The 20648-nt window shown below is 43.8% G+C and overlaps 1 protein-coding gene across 9 annotated transcripts in view; it reads left to right on the top strand.

Moving 5' to 3' along the window:
* Window positions 1–20473, top strand: part of TNIP1 (TNFAIP3 interacting protein 1) — a 64195-nt gene extending 43722 nt beyond the window's left edge. For 4 of the 9 annotated variants that reach the window (XM_036748860.1, XM_036748853.1, XM_036748852.1 and 1 more), the window contains 12 exons: window positions 1582–1705; window positions 4460–4549; window positions 5560–5625; window positions 6109–6240; window positions 9469–9597; window positions 14321–14452; window positions 14756–14881; window positions 16325–16390; window positions 16776–16967; window positions 18343–18430; window positions 18761–18808; window positions 18957–20473. In XM_036748860.1, the coding sequence (XP_036604755.1) occupies window positions 1582–1705; window positions 4460–4549; window positions 5560–5625; window positions 6109–6240; window positions 9469–9597; window positions 14321–14452; window positions 14756–14881; window positions 16325–16390; window positions 16776–16967; window positions 18343–18430; window positions 18761–18808; window positions 18957–18988 (1225 nt within the window). In that variant the 3' untranslated portion in view covers window positions 18989–20473. The remainder of the gene's footprint in view (window positions 1–1581; window positions 1706–4459; window positions 4550–5559; window positions 5626–6108; window positions 6241–9468; window positions 9598–14320; window positions 14453–14755; window positions 14882–16324; window positions 16391–16775; window positions 16968–18342; window positions 18431–18760; window positions 18809–18956) is intronic. The other 5 variants (XM_036748856.1, XM_036748859.1, XM_036748858.1 and 2 more) reach the window with 3 other exon arrangements.
* Window positions 20474–20648: the final 175 nt, after the last annotated feature.

Raw genomic sequence — 20648 nt, 5'->3', positions numbered from 1 at the left:
TGCTCTCACTCTCTTTCCCTTCCTTCCCTCCCTCTTTCTTTTCCTCCTCCTTTCCCTCTCCTTTCTTCCCTTCTTCCTTTACTTCCTTCTTTCCTTCCTTTCTTCCTTCCTAGACTAGGTCTCCGTATCTTGACCTATGGTCCTCTTGCTGATTGATAAGGAAGCTTTGATCAGCTCCATTTCTAACTTGGGTCAGTTTGCTCCTCTTTAGGCAGCCTTGTGACCCTCTGTTCCTAGGGGCTCCCATGTTAGTGCTGGATTTAGTGTGGACACCTGATAGACTTTAGCCCTAGAGTAGTTTGGATCTCCTGAGCTCAAGCAATCCACCAATTGCAGCCTCCCCAGTACTAGGGATTACAGGCATGTGCTGCCATACCCAGCTAATCTGTCTACTCTCATATTTTCTGCTTCTAATTAGAATCTGTGTTAAGAGGCAAGAATAAGTAGTTAGATACAATATGGCTTTACTAGTGGTGATTTACCCTGACCACAGTGCTACCAACGTGCTGTTTTTTGCAGAAGAAAAGATGTGACTAGAGCCTTTTGCAGTATATAGTGAAATGATTTGTCAACTGGAAAAGTTTGAAATTTATAGGTCTACTGGAATGATGTAGGGATTGGGAGATACTGGTTTGAATTTGGGCTCTGTAACCTTGGAAAATGGTTTGGCATCATAGAATTTAGAATTGGAAGGAACCTTAGAGATCACTTAGTCCAGGCCCCACTTACTTACAGATAAGCAAACTAAAGAGATTTTATACATATATCTATATCTATATCTATACCTATATCTATATCTATATCTATATCTATATCTATATCTATCTATCTATATATATATATATATTTATATGTGCTTTGCAACCCTTCAAGTTATCTATAAATCCTACTTATTATTGTTATTATATGCTGCCACCACCTGAGGTTTTAGGGGCTTGCTGTCTGAAATTGCAGTTCTACAACAGAGCCCCTTTCCCCTATCACCCATGTAGTCTATCAGATACGGACACTCGTTCTGCCTATGAATTGTATTCCAAGTTGAGGGAATTTGAAGTCTGGGATACTGTATCTTTCTTTATAGAGAGATAGAGGTAATAGGAACTGTGGATTTGGAGGCAGTAGACCTGGAATTCAATCCTTGAACTGAATCTGCCGCTCTCTGAGTTGTTTGATTTTGGGCAAGCCTCTTTTAAACCTTCTTTTTCCTTCTTCTTCCACAAAATGGAGCTATTATTATACCTGTAGCAGCTACCTCATGGGGATATTGTGAGGATCAAATTAAAATATGTATAACGTTGTATAAATATTGGCTATTATTCTGATGAGGAGGAGGAAGAAGGGGAGACTTCAAAGTCACTTAGGTAGTAAGTAGCACTGCCTTTTCTGGGGACAAAAGATTTATGGAGAAGTATACAGTTTGCTTGACTTGGCAAGCAGGAGCAGTAGAGGTGCTGGGTTAAGTTTCCCATATAGATTACAAATTTTAAATGCAGAGATTGATGACACTACATATAGCCTTCCACAATGAGTCATGATAAGGTTCCCTTACAAAATTTATTTTTTTATTTGCCTGTGGTCCAGTGAAGAGAACCTGGAGCTAAAGAAGTTGGTTATGAGCAGTAGTGGCAAAGAGGGAGCCTCTGAGCTGCCGGGTGGACTAAGAACGGAGGTCTCAAGCCGGAAGTCCTTGGCGAGGCAGCAGCAGGTATGGAAGGTCAGAGGAATCTGGCCAGATGAATGGGATTACACCATATTTCTCATTTATTCCCTTAATCTCTTGGGTATTTACTAGTGTTGCATCTATGTATTCTATGTAGCCATCAATTGAAGGCTTGGGTAGGAGGTGAGGAGGTGGCAAGGACTGTGATTTCTCTCCGCAGCTGTGGCTTCAGGACACAGCTCTTTCTCCTTATCTCCTGTTTAGTCCAAAATACACAGGTAGTTTAGGTGAATACCAACTTTAAGGGAACTTGGTGTCTGACTTACGGAGACATTTGCTTCTCTGTGGAGAGGCTTTATGGTAAAGTGGAAAGAGCATTGGCTTTGGAGTCATGAAGACTTGGGTTTGAATCCTTTCTCTGCCACTCATTAACTGTGTGATCTAGGGAAAGTGTTCCTGATCTTCTCTGCACTTCAGTCTCTTTATCTTAACAATGAGGTTAATACTTATACTCCTGACCACAAAATTTTGAGAAAAGTGCTATGTAAAATTCAAAACACTATATAAATTTGAGTTATCATTTGTTATATGTTATATTTATTTTATATTTGATATATATTATATGTTATATGTCTTTAGAGCTAAAAGGGAGAGGTTATCAATACTTCAGGAATTTAAGAAATCATGTAGTTTCTAGTTACCCAGCATAGTTAAGATGTGTGGAATAGGATCTCCAGGTTGAGAGGATCCCAGAGATTATCTAATACAGCCTCCCCCTTGATTCAGAAGTCCCCTCTACAGTATTTCTGTCTTCCTCCACTTAACAGTCTCAGTGATGAGGAGCTCACTCTCTTGCTAGGCAATATATTCTTTGTTGGATAGAAAGTCCTTTCTTCTTTGTTGAGCTGAAATCTCCTTATAACTTCCCCCATTTGTCCAGGGTCTGTCTTCTAGAGCCACATAGCGTAAGTCATCTTATTTCTGAAAACATTGAAAGATAGCAGTCATATTCTCAATGACTTTCCTTCTTCAGGCAAAATATATACTGTTCCTTCAGTAGATGCCAAATGACGTGGCTTTCAGTCCCCATACCATCCTGGTCAGTCTTCTCTAGAGCCATTCCTATGATGTTCTGTACAACTAGAAACATCATTATTACAGGTGCCTGACCAGGGCAGATGCCGCAGCACTAACGCGTCCCTCCCTGCTGACGCCAGGCCTTCATCACTGCAGTCAGCCCTCTTAGCAGCTCGGTCTCATTGTTTTTGCATACTGAGCTCATGTGGTTACATTGATTAAGTTGATTCTCTTTTCAGTACTCTGGCTATGTCCTCATCAGCCTTATCCAGGCACTGCTTGTCTTAGGTACTAAAGGAATTTACAGTCTAGGGTGTGGGGATTCAGTCCCTCCTTTTTCAGATGACAGAACTGGGGGCTTTAAGAGGGTGGGGTTCTAGGTCGTAAAGCATGTCTGTGGTGGAGCTTGGGCTGGAACCCGAGTCTCTTGACTCTAAATCCTGCCACCATTTTCCATTCTTCCATTTCATTCTCAGTTCCATTTGCTACAGATTTGCTTTATTACCTAGGCACTTGCCCTCATTTAAAATTGTTTTTTCTGGGTGCCTTTTCTAACATCACATTCATTTCAGAATATATCCCCACCCTACCTACCCCCAACCTACTTCTATCAAGGTCTACCTTGGAACAACTTTTTTAAGTTCGGTAAAACCAGAGGATGCATGAGCTGTTCCTGTCAGCATCTGTAACGTTCCACACCCAAGGGTACATTTTTCACAATCCTTTCTTTACCTTGCATAGCTGCACTTTTGTCCCTTTCATGACCTCCCCTACCTCCCCTGCCCTGTCATTTGTCATCATTGACTGAGAAGTCAGAGTGACCCAATAAGAGCACTGGGCTCGGAGCCAGAAGATCTAGAGCTCTAGGCTCTGAGCACAGAGATGGTCCCTTTGGTCTTGGTGGCCACAGTTTCTAGTCTGGTGCCTTACGGAGAAATACCTAATAGATGGTAGTTAAGTTGAGTTCAGTTAATATCTGGTTACTAGCCAGTTTTCATCAGTGAACCTAGTTCTCTACCCATCTTATCCTGTCCCTTCCAGGGGTACTATATGTTTAAGAATGAAAGAATGTGAAAGGACTACATTGTTCTTAGCCTTTCCTGAAGGAAGGGGAGTTTCTGAGAGGCTCCAGGCCAGCTGCATCCTGCACCATCCCACTCCTGCCTCAGTGCAATAGGACACCATTCTCAGCTAGAAAGGAAGGCCAGAGGCTCACGCGCTCCCCAGAAATGCCTGCTAGGAAGAAGCAGATGAATGCTCTTGGGCTGCAGGCCTAGGACAGAAGTAAAATTTAACAGTGACTTCCAGTCAAGCCTGAGGGTCTTAGAACTCCATCACTACAAGGGACCTGCAAGCCAAGCCATCTGATCCAGACTTTTTATGTGACAGAAGAGGAAACTGAGGTGCAGAGAGGGAAACTGACATGTCTGATGACATAAGGCACATTTGTGGCAGATCCAGGACTCCTATAACTCCTCCTGTGTTGTTCTTTTGCATTATACAGTTTTTTTTCATTTCCACGGGCCTTTTGTTTTCTGTAAGAGAAGAGGTTGTTGTCTGCATGTGAGAGGTGGAGAAGCAGATGTTGGGGACTGGTAGATGCAAGTTGATGAAATGGTGGTATGGGGATGTCTAGAAGGGGGATAGCAAGGATGGAAGCATGAGGGTATTAGAGAATGTTCTCTCATCCCTAATAAACCACTGTTTTCTGTTCTCCCTCAGGCTGGTATGAGCCCAGGTAATATCCCTGAGGCAGGGACTGTGGGAGCTATTGAGAAGAAAGTGAAGGTCCTTGAGCAGCAGCGGAGTGAGGTAACAAGCCCAGAGTAGGGGCAGAAGGAGAAACTTAATTTCCCTTAAAAGCTCTCTGCTAGAATCTTGGCTGTATTTGCTAAAGGAAATACCTAGGAGGGATACTGTGGAGATCACCCATCACATTCTCTTTGATGTCTCCAGACCTGGAATCCATCAGGACTTTGGCTCTGGAATGGATAGGTTTTTACCCACTCTTCTCCCTGAACCAGAAGAAATTGCTTTGGAAGGGAGATTCCAGGTAGAAGCATCCTGGAAAGGCTTCTTATATCAAACATGTGGATACCCAAAGCTATGTCATCATATCTTAAGGCAAATTTCAGCATTTATTGTACAGATGATGAGTGTTGGAAAGAGTACTCACAAAGAAAGATTACAGACTACTTAGCTCTTCAATATAAACTCATAGTGCTTAAATTTCACTGATCAATCCTATTTAGCCCTGAAAGCAACACTAGTTCCTTTATTCATCATCCATTTTATTAACCTGCTGACTGTGATGTGCAACAGTCTATTAAACACTGGACAAGAGAGCTCTGTTCCTGCAGGCTGGTTTGCCTCTTCCATGTATAGACCAGGTTATTTTATGCCTCAAGGCATTGGCTGACTCTGTGCCTTTCCTAGAATGCTTTTCCCTCCTTTCCACCCCTCCAAGGCCTGTCCAGCCTTAAGACCCAGTTCAAGCCCTCCCTGCTCTTCCCTAACTGCTCCATCCCACTCTGATCACTGCCTTTCCTGACCACTACTTCATGTTGTACTAGCTTTGTCTTCTCAACGATACTATAGCCACCTGAAGGGCAGGGACTTTGTTTTCTCCTCTTCTAGCCCTTTGTGTCTAACACAGGACTAGCTGTATAGATTAGATGATGGATACAGATGGGTTGAGTTACACTGTATTGAGCCATGACCTACGTCTTCTCCCACGGCCAAGATTATGTGAAGGTTGTTTGTGTCAGGATTTGTAGAGAGCTGGCCTCCAGGTCCTTGTTAACTCTGGCTTCTTCCCATAGCTTTTGGAGGTGAACAAGCAGTGGGACCAGCATTTTCGTTCTATGAAGCAGCAGTATGAACAGAAGGTAATATAGGCCCCTTTCCAACCATTATGGACTTTGTTTGGATCAGTAGGATATGTTATAGTAGAAATACTACTGGACTCAAATTCAGGAGACCTGTATTCAAATCTTGACTCATACCTCTAAGTTATATGACCATGGTCCCTCACTTCAGTTTCCTCATTTGTAAAAGAAGGACAACAATCCTTGCATTACTTCCTTCATAAAGTTTTGTTTGGAAATCTTTATATAAACCTTATTGGACTGTAGACCTGTGAGTTAGTTAATTAATTGATTTGAGAAGAGGGAAAATATCTTAGTTTTTCACTGCAGTATGCCTGACCATTTTGGTTTCCATCTTCTTTCTCAAAGGCTGAGGATTTCCTGCACCTGAGTCTTGGGATGTTGGGTTTGTTGGGGGCAAGGATGGTTGAGCAGAGGTGGGACAGACCCTGACCTGAGCCTGTGACTCTTTGCTCATTATCGCATTCTCCTTCCTTTACACAGATCACAGAACTGCGACAGAAGCTGGCTGATTCTCAGAAACTGGTGAGCGAACTGGAAGCTGACCGAGAGCAGAAGCAGCGAGACTTTGACAGAAAGCTTCTCCTGGCCAAGTCCAAGATTGAAATGGAGGAGGCAAGCATGGTCCCCTCAGCCCTGGCACTTCCCCCTCCAGTCAGGCCTTTCCCTTATTCTGGTAGACTGTATCAAGGTAGAGTTGGAGAATATCCCAGAGTAGGAATAAGGAGAGCCTAGGAAACCTCAGGACCTAATCTCCCCCTTGAATGGGACTTTGATGACACAGAAGACTAGATGGACATTAAGGGATCATCTGGTTCAGCCCCCTGTCATCCAAGGCAAATAGTAATTGATTCTACCACCTCTTCTGTCATAAAAGCATAGAATTTGAGCACTGGAAGGGACCAGGGCTTAATCGTCCTGAGAATCAAGAAACTCTTCTTCAGAATCATACCTTAACTCATTCTTGTTTTTGTCCAAACATATCTCCTGGCTCTTTTCTATGCCTCAGCTCCTCTCTAGGAGGAATGAGACTCTGAGCTATTTCCATCTTGTCACAGATTCAGGAGGTGGGGTAACACCTTGAAACTTGAACTAAGCCATACTGTGATTCTTGAGCTACTGTTGAATTTCAGCAGTTGGAACCACTGTGTTGACACATGATTGATATCTTAAATGCACTTGTGCCTAGATTTAATGGTCATAAATTTCTGATCATCTATTTAATCAAACTTAAGCCTATAATCAACTCCTGAATCTTTCTACTGGGAAGTGCAGAGGTACAGCAGTAGGAATAATGCAAACGTCATTTCTTTGTGGCTTTGGAACACGTTGTGTGATGATGCTGATTTTTTATAACTGATTGGCCTTCTTAATCCTGTTTGGCTCAATATAATGTTCACATATCTCCAGTCCATCAGCTACATTGAGGGAAGAGCAAAGTGATTCTGAATTTTGCTGGAGGCCATGGCAAATTTGCCTTGCAGTTAAGCAGACATAAATAATCCACAAAATGGTTAATGGGGAGTTGAAGGTGCCAGTTGAGTATGGTTAAACTTAAACACAGGTAGAATAACGGATTCTCCATACCTGTGTCGGTTGAACCTGTTTTCCAATTATAGGGTTCCAGGGATTCCTGGGATCAGAGGAAATGCAATCTCTTCCTTCTACTCAGACCTTGAATGTATTCCTTCCCTCTTTCAGCAAATGTGTTAAGCGCCTGTGTGCATTAGGGTCTTGCGCTACAGAGTGAGGAAGATAAAAGATGAGTAAGACATGATCTCTACCTTCAGAGAGCTCAGAGTTTAGTAGAGAGATAAGACATGTATAATGCGAGTTGTTGTAGTTGTTTGTCCTTCATTCTCAAAGGGGACCATGACATCAGGAAGGTGATGCCATGACATGCATGTGAATTGGATTTAAGTGAGGGAGGGCTGTGCATGTGTGAAGAAATCAGAGAAGGCTTCATGGATGAAGCATCGTTAGAGCTAGACCTTGAACAACAGGAGGAAATGGCGGGGCAAGGCCGTTTCTGGCATAGAGGGTGACTTGAGCAAGGACAGGGAGGAGAGAAGCATGAAGAATATGTAGGAGGAAGTCATAATAGTTCTGTTTGACTGAACCGGAGAGGGGCATGTGATACAATCTTCTGTCTCCTTGGGGAGGAGGAATAGCCGGGGGTTAGTTTCCTAACTCGTCTTACACAAATAGACCTCTTTTCCCCCTTTTCCAGTTTTCACGCATTTTGTTTAGATGGCTGTTCCCGGCAAGATAATCTCTCAGCTTTCTTTGATATTTTTAACCTATTTGACCTTTACCATTAAGAACAGATGTCATGTCTGTGTCTCCCCCTTCCCCCTCTGCTCTTCTCTGCCTAGTTTCTTGTAGGAGTTTACCCCAGCATTCTGACCAGGAGGCTCTTTCTCTGCACTGCCCACACTGACACTCAGGGAAATGGATGAAGAAGACCTGGCCCTTTTCCTCCCCTTCTTGTAGGGCTCTGGCCTTGATTGTGCTCTGGCTCATCCTCCTCAAGCACGAGCCCTGTGGAGCTGAGACCAAACTCTAAGGCGCTGCTGGAGAGGGCCACAAATCTCCCTTTAATTCTGGGGAAAAGGGACCTTGGCATTGTACCTGAGTTATAGTCATGACTGTGTCACTCTCTGACTTGGGCCTGAGTCTCCCTGTCTGTCCCCTAGGGATAATACAATGCCTCTTGTCCTGTACACTTTGAGGATGAGATGAGATTATGGAGGTGGAAATTCTCTTGACTATATAAATTAGCATCATTATTGTGTGGGACCCTGGATTTCATTAGATACCTGTATGGGAGATGGTCATGGGCATGGTAATTGCCTCACCTCCTCATTCTTCTTCTAGAGTCTAAATTGTCTCTATCCAGATGGATTGATGATCTGCCGAATCATGGAATGAGACATTTTCTTGCATAAGGGGACTGTTGTTTTGAGGTGATTAGCCTGTATGTGGGAGTGTAGGAGTGAACCCAATCCTATACTTACATGAATGTAATTTTGTCCTCACTATCAGGAAGGTTTTACCCTTATGCACAGGGCTTCATACAGGGAAGAAATGAGATTTGAGAGTTAAATGGAAGTGGCTATGAGACACAGAGTAAGCTTCTTCCTCGCTCTGAGCCCATTTTCCTTGATAAAAATGGAGGAGTTAAACTAGGATTCAGGGGTGGGGAATCTGTGGTCTCAAGGCTACCTGTGGCCCTCTAGGTCCTCAGGTGCACCTTTTCACTCAATCCAAACTTCACAAAACTAATCCCCTTAATAAAAAGATTGGTTCTATAAGACTTGGACTCAGCCAAAAGGTCACACCCGAGGACCTAGAAGGCCACATGTGGCCTTGAGGTCGCAGGTTTCCCACCCCTCATAGGTGATCTTTCTTTCCAGTGGTGACATTCTGTTTCCTATAACCTAAGGCCCTTTCCAATTCAGTATGTGTTCTAAGGTCCCTTCAAGTTTCAAAATTGTATGCTGTGTATTTTGAGGTCCTTCATATTTAGCACTCCAAGATCTTACAAAGGAAGACAATCTACTTGTTACTTTTATAAAGCTGGGTTCTGAACCTGGGGGTGGAGTTCTGTGAACTTTTAAAAAAAATTCTATTTCAATACAGTTGATTCCCTTTGTAATCCTGTATATTTTGTTTGTGTATTTAAAAACATTATTCTGAGATGGAGTCCATAGTGATTTCAGCAGACTGACAAAGGGGTTTTTGACACCAGAAAAGATGAAGAACCCCTGCTTAGATAGTGTGGAATGAGGTGGAAGGTGAGGGATGGCTTTCTGCTTAGCTCCTACCTGTTTTCTACCCCAGGCTGATAAAGAGAGATTAACAGCAGAAGGCAAGGACCTGAGACAGAGGGCTAAGTACCTCCAGGATCAGCTGACCCCTCTTACTAGACAGCGGGAGTACCAGGAGAAGGAGATCCAGCGTCTGAACAAGGTAAGCATTTTGGTAGTCAGTCTGTTCCCAGTATGCCTTGTCCCTTGCTTGGTGCCCTGGGATAGCTGCCCACCTCCCTTCATTTCCCACTCTATGTTTGCCTTTTTTTTTGTTGATGACCAAGTCTTTGCTTTTTCTCATTTCTCTTCTGTCCAATCCCTACTGATCTTTGGACAGTTCATGGTTGGGGCAGGTGGATCAAACCAGAAATACAAATATTTGGCCACAGATTAGAAAACAACCCAAGGGCCACCATTATCCTATCAGTCACTGCTGCCCTGCTCCACCCCCCACCCAGCCTATCCTGATTACGCTACATGTGTGGCTCTTAAGTGCCAGGCTGGGGGGTTTCCCTTTTATTTTAGAGGCAATAGGGAGTTGTTAAATGTTTTGAGGAAGGAATTGACATGCTCAGACCTGATTATTTTGGCAACAGTGTAGAGGATAGATTGGAGAAGTGATGATGGCCTGAACTAGGGCCATGTAAATGGAGAGTATGGGGGCAGATTTGGGGGATTTGTGGAGGTAGCACTGACAGGACTTGGCAACTGATTAGATGTGAGTGGTGAGAGAGTAGAAAGAATCCAAGGATGGCTCTGAGCTTTCACATCTGGTTGACTGGAAACATGGTAGTGCCATCAGAGATGATTCGTTTAATGTGGGATGTGTGGAGTTTTAGCTGCTGATGGGATAGCAAAATAGGAATGTTCACCAGGCACCTGAAGGTACAGAACTAGAGCTGAAGGGAGCTAAGAAAAATGCTTAGGGGCAGAGACAAGATGGTGAAGTCGAGGGAAGAATAGTTGAACTGTCCCCCATACTTCTTCCACAAAGATCTAGAAAGCGCACCAGACCAAGTCTTGATCAGGAAATCCAAGGAAAAACAGTGAATCATTTTCCCATCTCAGGTTATCATAAAGAGGTAGACAGAAACATCTGTGGCCCCTGAGGATGTGGTGGCCAGGAACAAAGTATGTGGAATATTCTGATGCTAGGAGAGGCTGTGCTCAGGGGAAATGGTCTCAGGGCCAGCACTTGTGTAGGGTACAGGAACAGGTACCAATCGGCAGCTCCATTACTCATTTCCCAGTTCCAGGTCCCAGGTCCAGGGTGGACTGAGGAGGGGACTTATGCCTAGGGGTAGCATTTCAGGGTAAGGAACGGTATACTGAGCTAGGAACGAGTTCAGAAGCAAACAGGAGCTGTGTTGTGATTCTGACCCTAGGGGCAGAACAGGGTCTATTTCTAGTCTCTTGCCCAGTCTGAAGCCTGCAGTAGAATAACCAAGGCAGGAAATCCAGACCAAAGGAGAGCCTACAGTTCTGTCACTCTGACCCCGAAGGCCTCTCCAGATAGCTGATAGTCTGCTGGAACCTTTGAACAAGGACGAGATGACAGAAGTGTCACACACTCTCAGCTCCAGGTCAGACTGGGACGAGAGTGTCCTTGATCAGACCACTTTGGGAGTACTGAAAACTGGCAAGTCAGATTCAGGAATAACCCAATGGACAGTGCCCCAAGAAAGCAGCAGAAGGACCTCAAAGGACAAAAGCTCAGCTGAGGTGTTTCCTCCAGAAGTACAGAGACCCTACTCCTAATGTGAAATCTGAAGTCAGGACACAAACCCAGAGGAAGAAGATGACTCCAAAACATCTATAAGCCAAGCTTCAAATAGAAAAGCAGTTTCAGCACAAGTCCAGAATTATTGGAAAAGATGAATCAAGAGTTTTTAAAAGAAATACTAGAAGATTTGAAAAACCACATGAGAGTGCTGGAGGAAACAATGGAAAAAGCTGTGAGAGCTAAGGAAGAACGAATTGGAAAGAGAACTACTAGCTCGAAACAACAGGTACAAAAGTTTGCCCAAGCAACAAAGTCCCTGAAAATCAGAATGCTCTAAACAGAAGCTAACGATTCCATGAGTCTGTTGGTCAGTAAATAAACATTTATTAAGCATCTGCTCTGCCAGGCACTGTGCACACTGGGGATACAAAGAAAGGTAAAAGATAGTCACTGCTCTCAAAGAGCTCACAGTCTAATGGGCAAGACAACACAAGTGAGCTGTATCCATGAAAAATTTGAAATTATCAGCAGAGGGAAGACACTAGCATTAAGGTGGGTGTGGAAAGGCTTCCTGTGAAAGGTGGGATTTTAACTTAGACTTGAAGAAAGACCGGGAAGCCAGGAGGCAGAGGTGAAGATGGAGAGCTCTTTAGGCCTGAAGGGTGGGGAGAGAGAGATCCTGTGAAAATACTCAGAGTGCTGTCCAGAGTTTGAGGATCCACAAGGAGGTCTGTAGTGCTGGATCATAGAGTATGTGGTGAGGGTGAGGGCTATAAGAAGCCTAGCAAGGTGGAGAAGGTGGGGGCAGGTCATGCAGGGCTTTGAATGTCGAATAGGATTATATATTCAACCTTGAAAGTGATAGAGAGCCATTGGAGTCTGTTTAGTAATGAGGTGACATAGCTAAACCACTACTTTAGGAAGGTCACTTTGACAACTGAGTAGAGCATGGACTAGAGTGCGGAGAAATTTGTTCGGCTGACCAGCCAGCAGGCATTGCACATGAGGGCATGCACCAGGGTGTGGCAGCGTCAGACGAGAGAAGACATGTTTAAAATAGTAAGAAGGTAAAATTATTAGGCTTTGGCTGCGGATTGGATGTGGAGAGTGAGAGAGTGAGGAAATGAGGATAACACCTAGGCTGTGAGCCTGGGTGATTGGGAGGATGGTAGTGCTTTTCAAAGTCATAGGGAAGTTAGGAAGAGGGCGGAGCTTTGAGGGATCCGGAGAATGAGTTCAGTTTGTGTTTAAGCAGCATCTGGTTTGAGATGTTGAATAGACAGTTGGAGATGCAAGTCTGGAAGTGAGGAGAGAGGTTAGGACTGGATAAGAAGATTTAAGAATCATTAGCATAGATGATAATTAAATCTACAGGAGATGGCAAGATCACCAAGTGAAGTAGTATAGAGGGAGAAGAGAAGAGGGCCCAGGACAGAGCCTTGTAGGACACCCATGGTTGGCACATGTGACCTGGATGAAGAGCCATCAAAGGATGATGAGGAGTGGTCAGATGGGAAGAGAACTGAAATATTAAAGTCAAAAGCCTGAAAAAAATAGAAGAAATGTAGGCATGTCTGCAAAAAAAAACTGACCAGAAAACAAATCAAGGGGAGATCATTTAAGAACCATTAGACTACCTGAAAACCATTACCAAAAAATAACCTATTTATCATAGTTTAAGAAACATAATAGAAAATTTCTTAGGACCAGAAGGCAAAGTAGAAATAGAAGGAATCCGCCTGTTACCTAATGAAAGAAACCCCAAAATGAAAACACCCAGAGATATGACCAAAATCGAGAACTTCAAGGTCAAATAAAAGATACTACAGTCAGACAGAATTTAGATACCAAGGATCCTCAGTGAGGGGCACACACAGTTTAGCAACCACCATAATAAAAGTAGTAGAGAACTTGGAATCTGATCCAGAATGCAAAAGATAAAGACGTACAGCCAAGAATAATTTACTCACCAAAACTGAGTATAATCCTGTAGGGGCAAAAATGGTCCTTTAAGGAAATAGAAGACTTCAAAGCATTCCTGATGAAAAGATCAGAGCTGAGTAGAAGCTTTTAAATACAAATACAGGAGTCAAGAGAAACCTAAAGTGGCAAATGAGAAAACAATCATAAGGGACTAAACAAGGATAAACTTTTTACATTCTAATATATACCGATAATACTTATATTTTCTCAGAATACTGTCATCATCAAAGATCATAGAAGGAAGTCTAATTAAACAGGTGGCATAGGAGTAGTTCTGTTATGCTTTGATGATCTTAGAAGAATGGAAAGGGAGGCTAGGAAGAAATTACTGGGGTGGGGGAGGGAGAAGAATGAGGAAAATTAACTCAATTAGGGTGCATAAGTGTAAGTCTATACAAAGAAGGAGGAAGGTATGGGGGGAACAGGTAACGCTTGACCCTCATTCTCATCTGAAGTAGTCGAAGGAGGGATGAATACGCACACAGTCTGGTTCCGAAATGCATGTTACTCAGTAGGGTAACCGAAAGGAAAGGAGAGAAGGGAAAGGGAGGCACAGGAGAGGGAAAATTAAAGGAGGGATTGGCCTTGAACAAAACAAATTCTTAAAGATGAGATGGGGAACAAAGAAGGAAAAGTACAGAAGAATAGGATGGAGGGAAATAGTCAATTAACAGTCATAATGGACTTGGATTGGATAATTGAATTGGATGAGTTCACCCATAAAATGGAAAAGGATGGCAGCAGGCTTAGAAAGCAGAATTCAGCAGTAGATGCACCTAGACTTAAAATGAAGGGTTAGAGCAAAATCCGTTATGCTATAGAGATTGTCTAATAAGAGATTGTTACCAAATAGGTGGACCGAATTCTTCTTTCTTGCCCTCTCCCCTCTTTTCTGGAATGCTTTTTCCCAGAGAGCACATTTGACTGTGGAAACAGTTTGGCACATACATCCCTTCCTTCTGCACATCCTTATGCTAGGTCCCAGGCCTTCACCGTCCGTCCTTCTAGCTTGTCAGAAGAGGGAGTTTGAGTTAGAGGCCCTGGGGTTGCTTGGAGGAAGTAGAGTTTTTCCCACTTTACGGATAACAGTACAAAGATGGCCAGTGGTTCCTAAAAGGGATCTGGCCACGAGATGCTTCTTACAAACTGTCATAACTTGACTGTCTTTGATCCTAAGGCCCTGGAGGAAGCCTTGAACATTCAGGCCTCTCCGTCACCCACACCCACTGCTTTTGGAAGTCCTGAGGGACCAGGGGGGCTTCTGCGGAAGCAAGAGCTGCTCACCCAGAATGAATTATTGAAACAACAGGTAAGGAGGGTGAATGGGAAGGGAAGTCATGGGAACGGGAGAAGTCGGAGATGTGGTTTGTAGTGTGCGTACTCTGGTATCAAAATGAGGGTTAGAACAATTTGCCAGATGTTTCATGGGATTTTTGGCATGATAACGGCATTCTGTATCTAGACCTAGACCTCTAGCTTCACTCCTCCTTGATTCTCTTGGTTGATCGTACGTGAAATTGCAGTCATCCACAGACACAGGGTCTGGCACTCTAAAGTCTTTCAAAGGCCTAGGCCCTCATTAATGCCTCGACCTCTCCCTCCTGTCTGATAGGTTAAGATCTTTGAAGAGGACTTTCAGAGAGAACGGAGTGATCGTGAACGAATGAATGAAGAAAAGGAAGAGTTAAAGAAACAATTGGAGAAGCTTCAGGCCCAGGTTACCCTGTCTAATGCTCAAGTGAGAGTGGGAAACCTTATGGTGAAGTAGGAGGAAGGAGGATGGGGTGATGGAACAGGATGCCCAGGGCAGGCCCCAGGGAAGAAAGGAAATATGGCATAGAAAATGCAATATTCGGAGTGAGTAAGACCTGGGTTCTAGCCTTTCCTCTGATCTATACAGACTGTGTGGGCCTGGTTAACCTCTCATTTAAGTAATTATTCAGTAAATCAGTCCTAGGCTAAGTTACAAAACACTTTTGGTCTACATTGGGAGGAGAAAAGGAAGTTTCCTTAATGGGGCTCCCTTTCACAATGAAATCACAAGTCAGAGTGAAAAAAATCATTACTGATACCTGATGAGAACAGTGATGATTTATCACGACCTGTGGTCAGGTTCATGTGTCTAACAGTGGGAAGGAGGCTATGGATAAATCAACTATACAAGTTTTCTTTCTGAAATTGTGTCTGTGCAACAGAATGAGATATTTATATGGGACTGAACCAGTACTGATTCATTAATAACATGTTGCATTTCACATGTAAGGGACAGTGGCTATGAGATGGCCAGGGAGAAATTGGTATCTAGCACCATTGATGAGTGCAGTGACAAGTTGTGGTGGGCAGAAGCATCCTGGGTGAAAAAGCACGGTCATATGTGGTTGGTTTGGCTAACGTCTACCCTTCTTGCTTCTCCTTAGACTCATGCAAGGCCTTCAGAGTTTATCTTATCTGATCCCCTTTAACATGGGGAAACTGAGGCCAGAGAAGCAATAGGACTGAATATCATGATATTAGTTAGGGGTTAAGGGAAATTAGAATTCCTCAAATCTGATTCCCAATCTAGTATTCTTTCTCCTGTACTGTGTTTTTCATCTTTGGGAATGTCTCAGGCTTTGGAAGCCGAAATGAGGTATGAAGAGGTAGACCTGGTTTAGTGGAAGAAACTCTGGTATGGGAATCAGGTGACCTGAGTTCTAGAATTGGTTCTGCTATTGGTTGCTATGTGACTTTGAGCAAAACATTTCCCCTTTTCTGGACTTCACTTTCCTCTGTGAAACTAGGGAAGATTGGATTAGATAGATTATTAAAATATCTCCAGCTCAAAGATTCTGGATTCACTTAGATCCCAGTTTCACTAAGATCCCTTTCTATTCTAATGTTATGAGTATCTGAACATTCTGGGCACTGTTTTATGACCTTCCTCCTTCCTAAGATGTTCAGTATTTAGTCTTTTCCTAACTTTTCAGGCTTGGCAAACACCTAGACTATATCTGTCCCCGTGCCTTGACAGTTCTATAGACCTAGCTTTCTCAGGTACTGAGTGAAGAACCCTGGATAAGAACTATGTCAGATGGCAGGGTAAATTTTTCAGGGACTGCCTTGGGTGTACCCTCCTGGCTCTGGGCTCTTTGATTGGCCAGGTGCCTTTGTTTTCTAAATGGGTTATCTGTATTTCTCTTAGCTAAAGGCTTTCAAGGAGGAAGAGAAAGCCAAGGAAGCCCTCAGGCAGCAAAAGCGGAAGATGAAGGTATGGAACCCCGTGGTGAAAGTGGGCAGAGGTCCCAGACTAGTTTTTGGATGAAAATTGAGGCTTTTACAGCCCAGCAAGTTTTTTGCTTTGGTATTCTCCTGTTTTGGTTGCAAACCCTTTTCCTTTTGGGTATAGGTAACATATGCAGTGAATGGAATGCTGACCTTGGAGTCAGAAAAGTCAACTTTCAGGCCCATTTCTACCACTGACTGTGACCTTGAGCAAGCTCACTAAGATCCCTTCTAACTTTGTGAATTTATGACATTAATTTAAATTGTATTCCCTAAGGTTCTTGTGATTCTAAATGCTTAGGTGCTGCTGGGTAGAATGAGGTGACCTAGGTCATCTGAAACCTGAACTTGCATTTTGTCCTTCTTTGCAGGCCTCAGGAGAGAGATACCACATGGAACCCCTCCAGGAGCATATCTGTGGGGCCTGTCCCTGTGCATACCCACCAGTACCCCCATTCCTGCACCACCATGGTTTTGAGGACTGGTCAGAAATCAGATACCCACCACCACCAATGGGCACAGAGCATCCACCTCCAATCCCCAACTCCCGCCTGTTCCATCTGGTAAGTTACTTTCCTTGGCATTAGCCTAATCCAGTTCTCTCCTCAGATTTTTTCCTCTTTATGTCTCCCTTCCCTCAACCTACACCTACAGGGTTGGTATGCCTGGACCCAGCCTAGGGGAACTAGACTTCCAGGATCCCTTCCAGCTCTACATATCGATAGTCCTGTGAATTTTGCAGCAGGGTCAGTGCACTGAAAATGTGAATCTTCTCAGTGCCATAATCATTGGCACCAGAACTGAGCCCCTAGCTAGAAGGAGAAACCCGCCTTTGATTCTGGTCTGTGGCTAGGAAATTCTGTCCTTTCTAGCCCTCATGTCATTTCAGGATCTTAGGATTCATCAAGAAAAGATTGAAGGAGAAAGCATGAGCCCCGGCTTGATTTAGTCAAGTCCAAAAATGTCACCCGTTTCTGTCTAGAAATCTTAACATATTTTGAGTCTTGTTTCCAAGTCTTGTTGGCTTCTTCATCCAGATGTTTTCCTGTCTGCTAACTTTCTGTGCAGGTCCTGAAGGCTGGTTTACAGCAGCAACCTCGAAGATTATCTCCCGCCTTTCTCAAGCTCTTCCCCTCCAATCCAACCTGTACCTGACCAATCGATGTTCCTTAAACAGTTTCATTTCATATGTACTCTAAAGGCAGCATGTTCTGGCAGAAAGAACATTGGTCTTGGCATCAGAAGACCTGGAATTTGAGTCCAAATACTGAAATCAGTTGGCTGCGTGATCTTTGGTGAATCACTTTGCTTCTCTGAGGCTTGGTTTCATCATCTTTCAAATGAGCCTGATCGTTACACTCGCCTACCTCACAGGGTTGTGATGGCAAAAGCATTTTGTAAACCTCAAAGCATTGTCCAGATGTTAATTATTATTAATAATTGTTTCCTGTTGTCTGCTTCATCAAGTTAAAATCTTTCTTGGCTTCAAACCCTTCTACAATCAGACCTTATTCATCTGATCTTATCTCTCATTCCTCTAAGAAAAACAACCTCCCTAACAGCCCTGGCTCCCTTTTGAACTCGATAATGCAGGGCTTGTCCCATTTCCATGTTTTATTCCTCTTACCTAGAGTGCCTTTCTTCTTCCCTTTCACTTCTCCAACTCCAGCCTGCCTTTCAAGGTCTAGCTCAAGATCCTTCCTCATCTCTCCATTCCCTTATTATTTCCAACCTGTTTCACGTGTGCACATGTTTTATTTCCACAGCCTGATTATGAGTTCTTTAAGGTTAGAGGCTATGTTTCACACTTCTTTTGTACTCCCCACAGAACCTAGGACAATGCTGGGCAAGTTTAATAGGCCCTCAGTGCATATTTTCTGCTTAAACTGTTGGTGGGTTAGTTAGTGCTTGAATGATAAGTATGAATAAATATTTCAGCCAGAATATGCTTGGCGCCCCCCGTGTGGTGTGATGAGGAACCAGAGTTCCCAGGTGGATGCTGCCCTGGTCCAGCCTTCAGAGCCTGGTAAGGATTCTCTGATTGTCAGTGTTGACCTTTAATTTGGTATAGTTCAACAGTCATTTTTTAAACACTTACTGTATGTAGAACATACAACAGGGGAGATAAAAACTATAGACTGAGATATAGTCCCTGTTCTTAGAGTTTATTGGCTACTCGATTCATTTAAGTGATGGCTACCTCAGCTGTAGATATTGGCTGAATGAAGTAAAAGGTATCACTGACTCGACTTGGTGGGGACAGAATGCTTCAGGTGACCCTGGCCTGAACAATGGGTGGAAGGTAACTGAGAAGTGAAACTCAGGGTACACCTTCACTCCTCCCTTTTCTTCTTAGGTACAAATACTGCTCAAGCAGTGGGCACAAGAACTGTCGGCTTCTCAGGTGATGAGATAGAGGGATAAGAGGGCCCTCCTTGTCACTGTGACTTAAAGGGCCAGGGTTTCTAGCAATGCAGATGGTGGGGCTTAGGAAGAAATGAGGGGACCCATTGTGACCATTCCTCTGTAACCTGGATATCTTCATCTTTCAGAACCGACTGATCACGGATTACCAAAGAACTAGAGGCCAATCTAACCGTATGACCAGAGCTGCTATTGAAACAAAATTGATGGGACAGTAGGAGCACAAGGTGGGGACTGGGCCTTGTGTCTGTCCTTCTCTTCACCTCCTCCCCAATCTGGACCCTTCACAGACCACTGGGTTTTCTGCGTGTTAGGAACTCTTTGTTTTCCAGTGGGAGTGCCCACGGAAGACTTTTGTTTCCTATCTAGAAATAGGAAAGGTGGGATGAGAGAGGAGCTGGGATCTAAATCTCAGAGAAAAGCAGAGTGTTGTTACATGGCTCTGACACTCTGCAGCTGGTCAGAACCCTCCAGGTAACACCGTCAGGAGCTCTGGACTGTATTTTTCCCTTCTCTGACCCGTCTTCCCAAATGGACACATCCTCCCTTGGGCCAGTTTATTAATATGTGTTGGTCAAGGTTAGATCTTTGTTTTCAGACTTTAAAAGTCACTTTCCAGCATCTGCTCCGGAACAGATGCTGTAGAGAGCGCTGTTTTGGTTTAGGAGAAAAGAGTCAACAAGATGTTAATGTTTCTGGTTAAGAATAGCCCCATTTTTGAGCCTTAACTTTTCTCCCAGCACCTGTTTTTTTTCCCCTCCAGCCATGTTGGCTAGATACTTTGCAGGGTCTACTGTGCCTCAGTGTGGTAAGAGTGTTTGGGTTCTCTGCTTGTGGTCACCATGGCCTTTCCCTCAATAGTTCCCAAAGTTTGAAATGAATTTGGGTGTGTGGCTTTGGAATGAGAAGAAGTAAAAGAAGAGCGTGTGGTGGCATGGACTGGAATGTGATTGGGTGGTCCAGACCAGCTGTTGGGACAACTCTGAGACAGAAAACAAAGCTGAAGTTTTTACCTGGCTTTTCTTCACATCCTTTTTTCTTACCTCAAGGAGGGTTAGAATATGGGGCTCTGTGCTCTCTGACTTCCTAAGTCATTCTCTAGCCTGTTTACTTTTGTCACTTAGCCCTTCTCCCTGGTCCCATCTCTGTCCCTTCCAAGAATGAGTCTGGGGATGAACTTTCCCATTCCCTTCACCTTTGGGAAGAACCAGCCAGGGGGTTTGTGGAGCTGGCAAAGTTCCCACTGTCTGTTCTCTGAGGCCCCCAACTCCCACCATAGCCACACACTCTGACAGCTTTTCCTTCCCTAGGAAAGTCCCACTTTTCCAGATGAATACTCTGGACCCAAGCTAGTGAAGCACCTTGAGGTCTTAGACTCTGGAAGTCAGCACATTTGAAAACAGAAAGATAAGCCTTTGGCCTCTCACCAGGGCTGTATGTTAAGTTATGATTTTCATCACTCAGAGTCATGACGCACTACTTGTTTGGGGCTGAAGGGTTACCTGTGTGCTCCCCTCAGACCCACTGGCTAATCTCCCACTGATCTCTCCTCTCTGAGGTCAGGGGCTGTTTTTTGCCACATCTCTTTTCTCTTCCTTAGGACTCTGTACATAGTAGGTCCTCAATAAAGAGTTGTTGAAATAAATTTTCTAGCTCTGCTGTGTGACCTTAAACAAAACCAAACCTTAAACTCCGTTTGGGGTTCTCAGTTTTCTCTAAAATGAGATGGTTGGACTCATGGGACATTTTGTGTTTTGATGGACCCAACATTGCAAAGCTGGTAGCTTCTAATTCATCCCCCCCAAAATCCCTGAAATGGA

Source organism: Trichosurus vulpecula, chromosome 3 (assembly GCF_011100635.1).
Source record: "Trichosurus vulpecula isolate mTriVul1 chromosome 3, mTriVul1.pri, whole genome shotgun sequence".
NCBI lineage: Eukaryota > Metazoa > Chordata > Mammalia > Diprotodontia > Phalangeridae > Trichosurus > Trichosurus vulpecula.
This window is presented reverse-complemented; position numbering and strand designations above follow the sequence as displayed.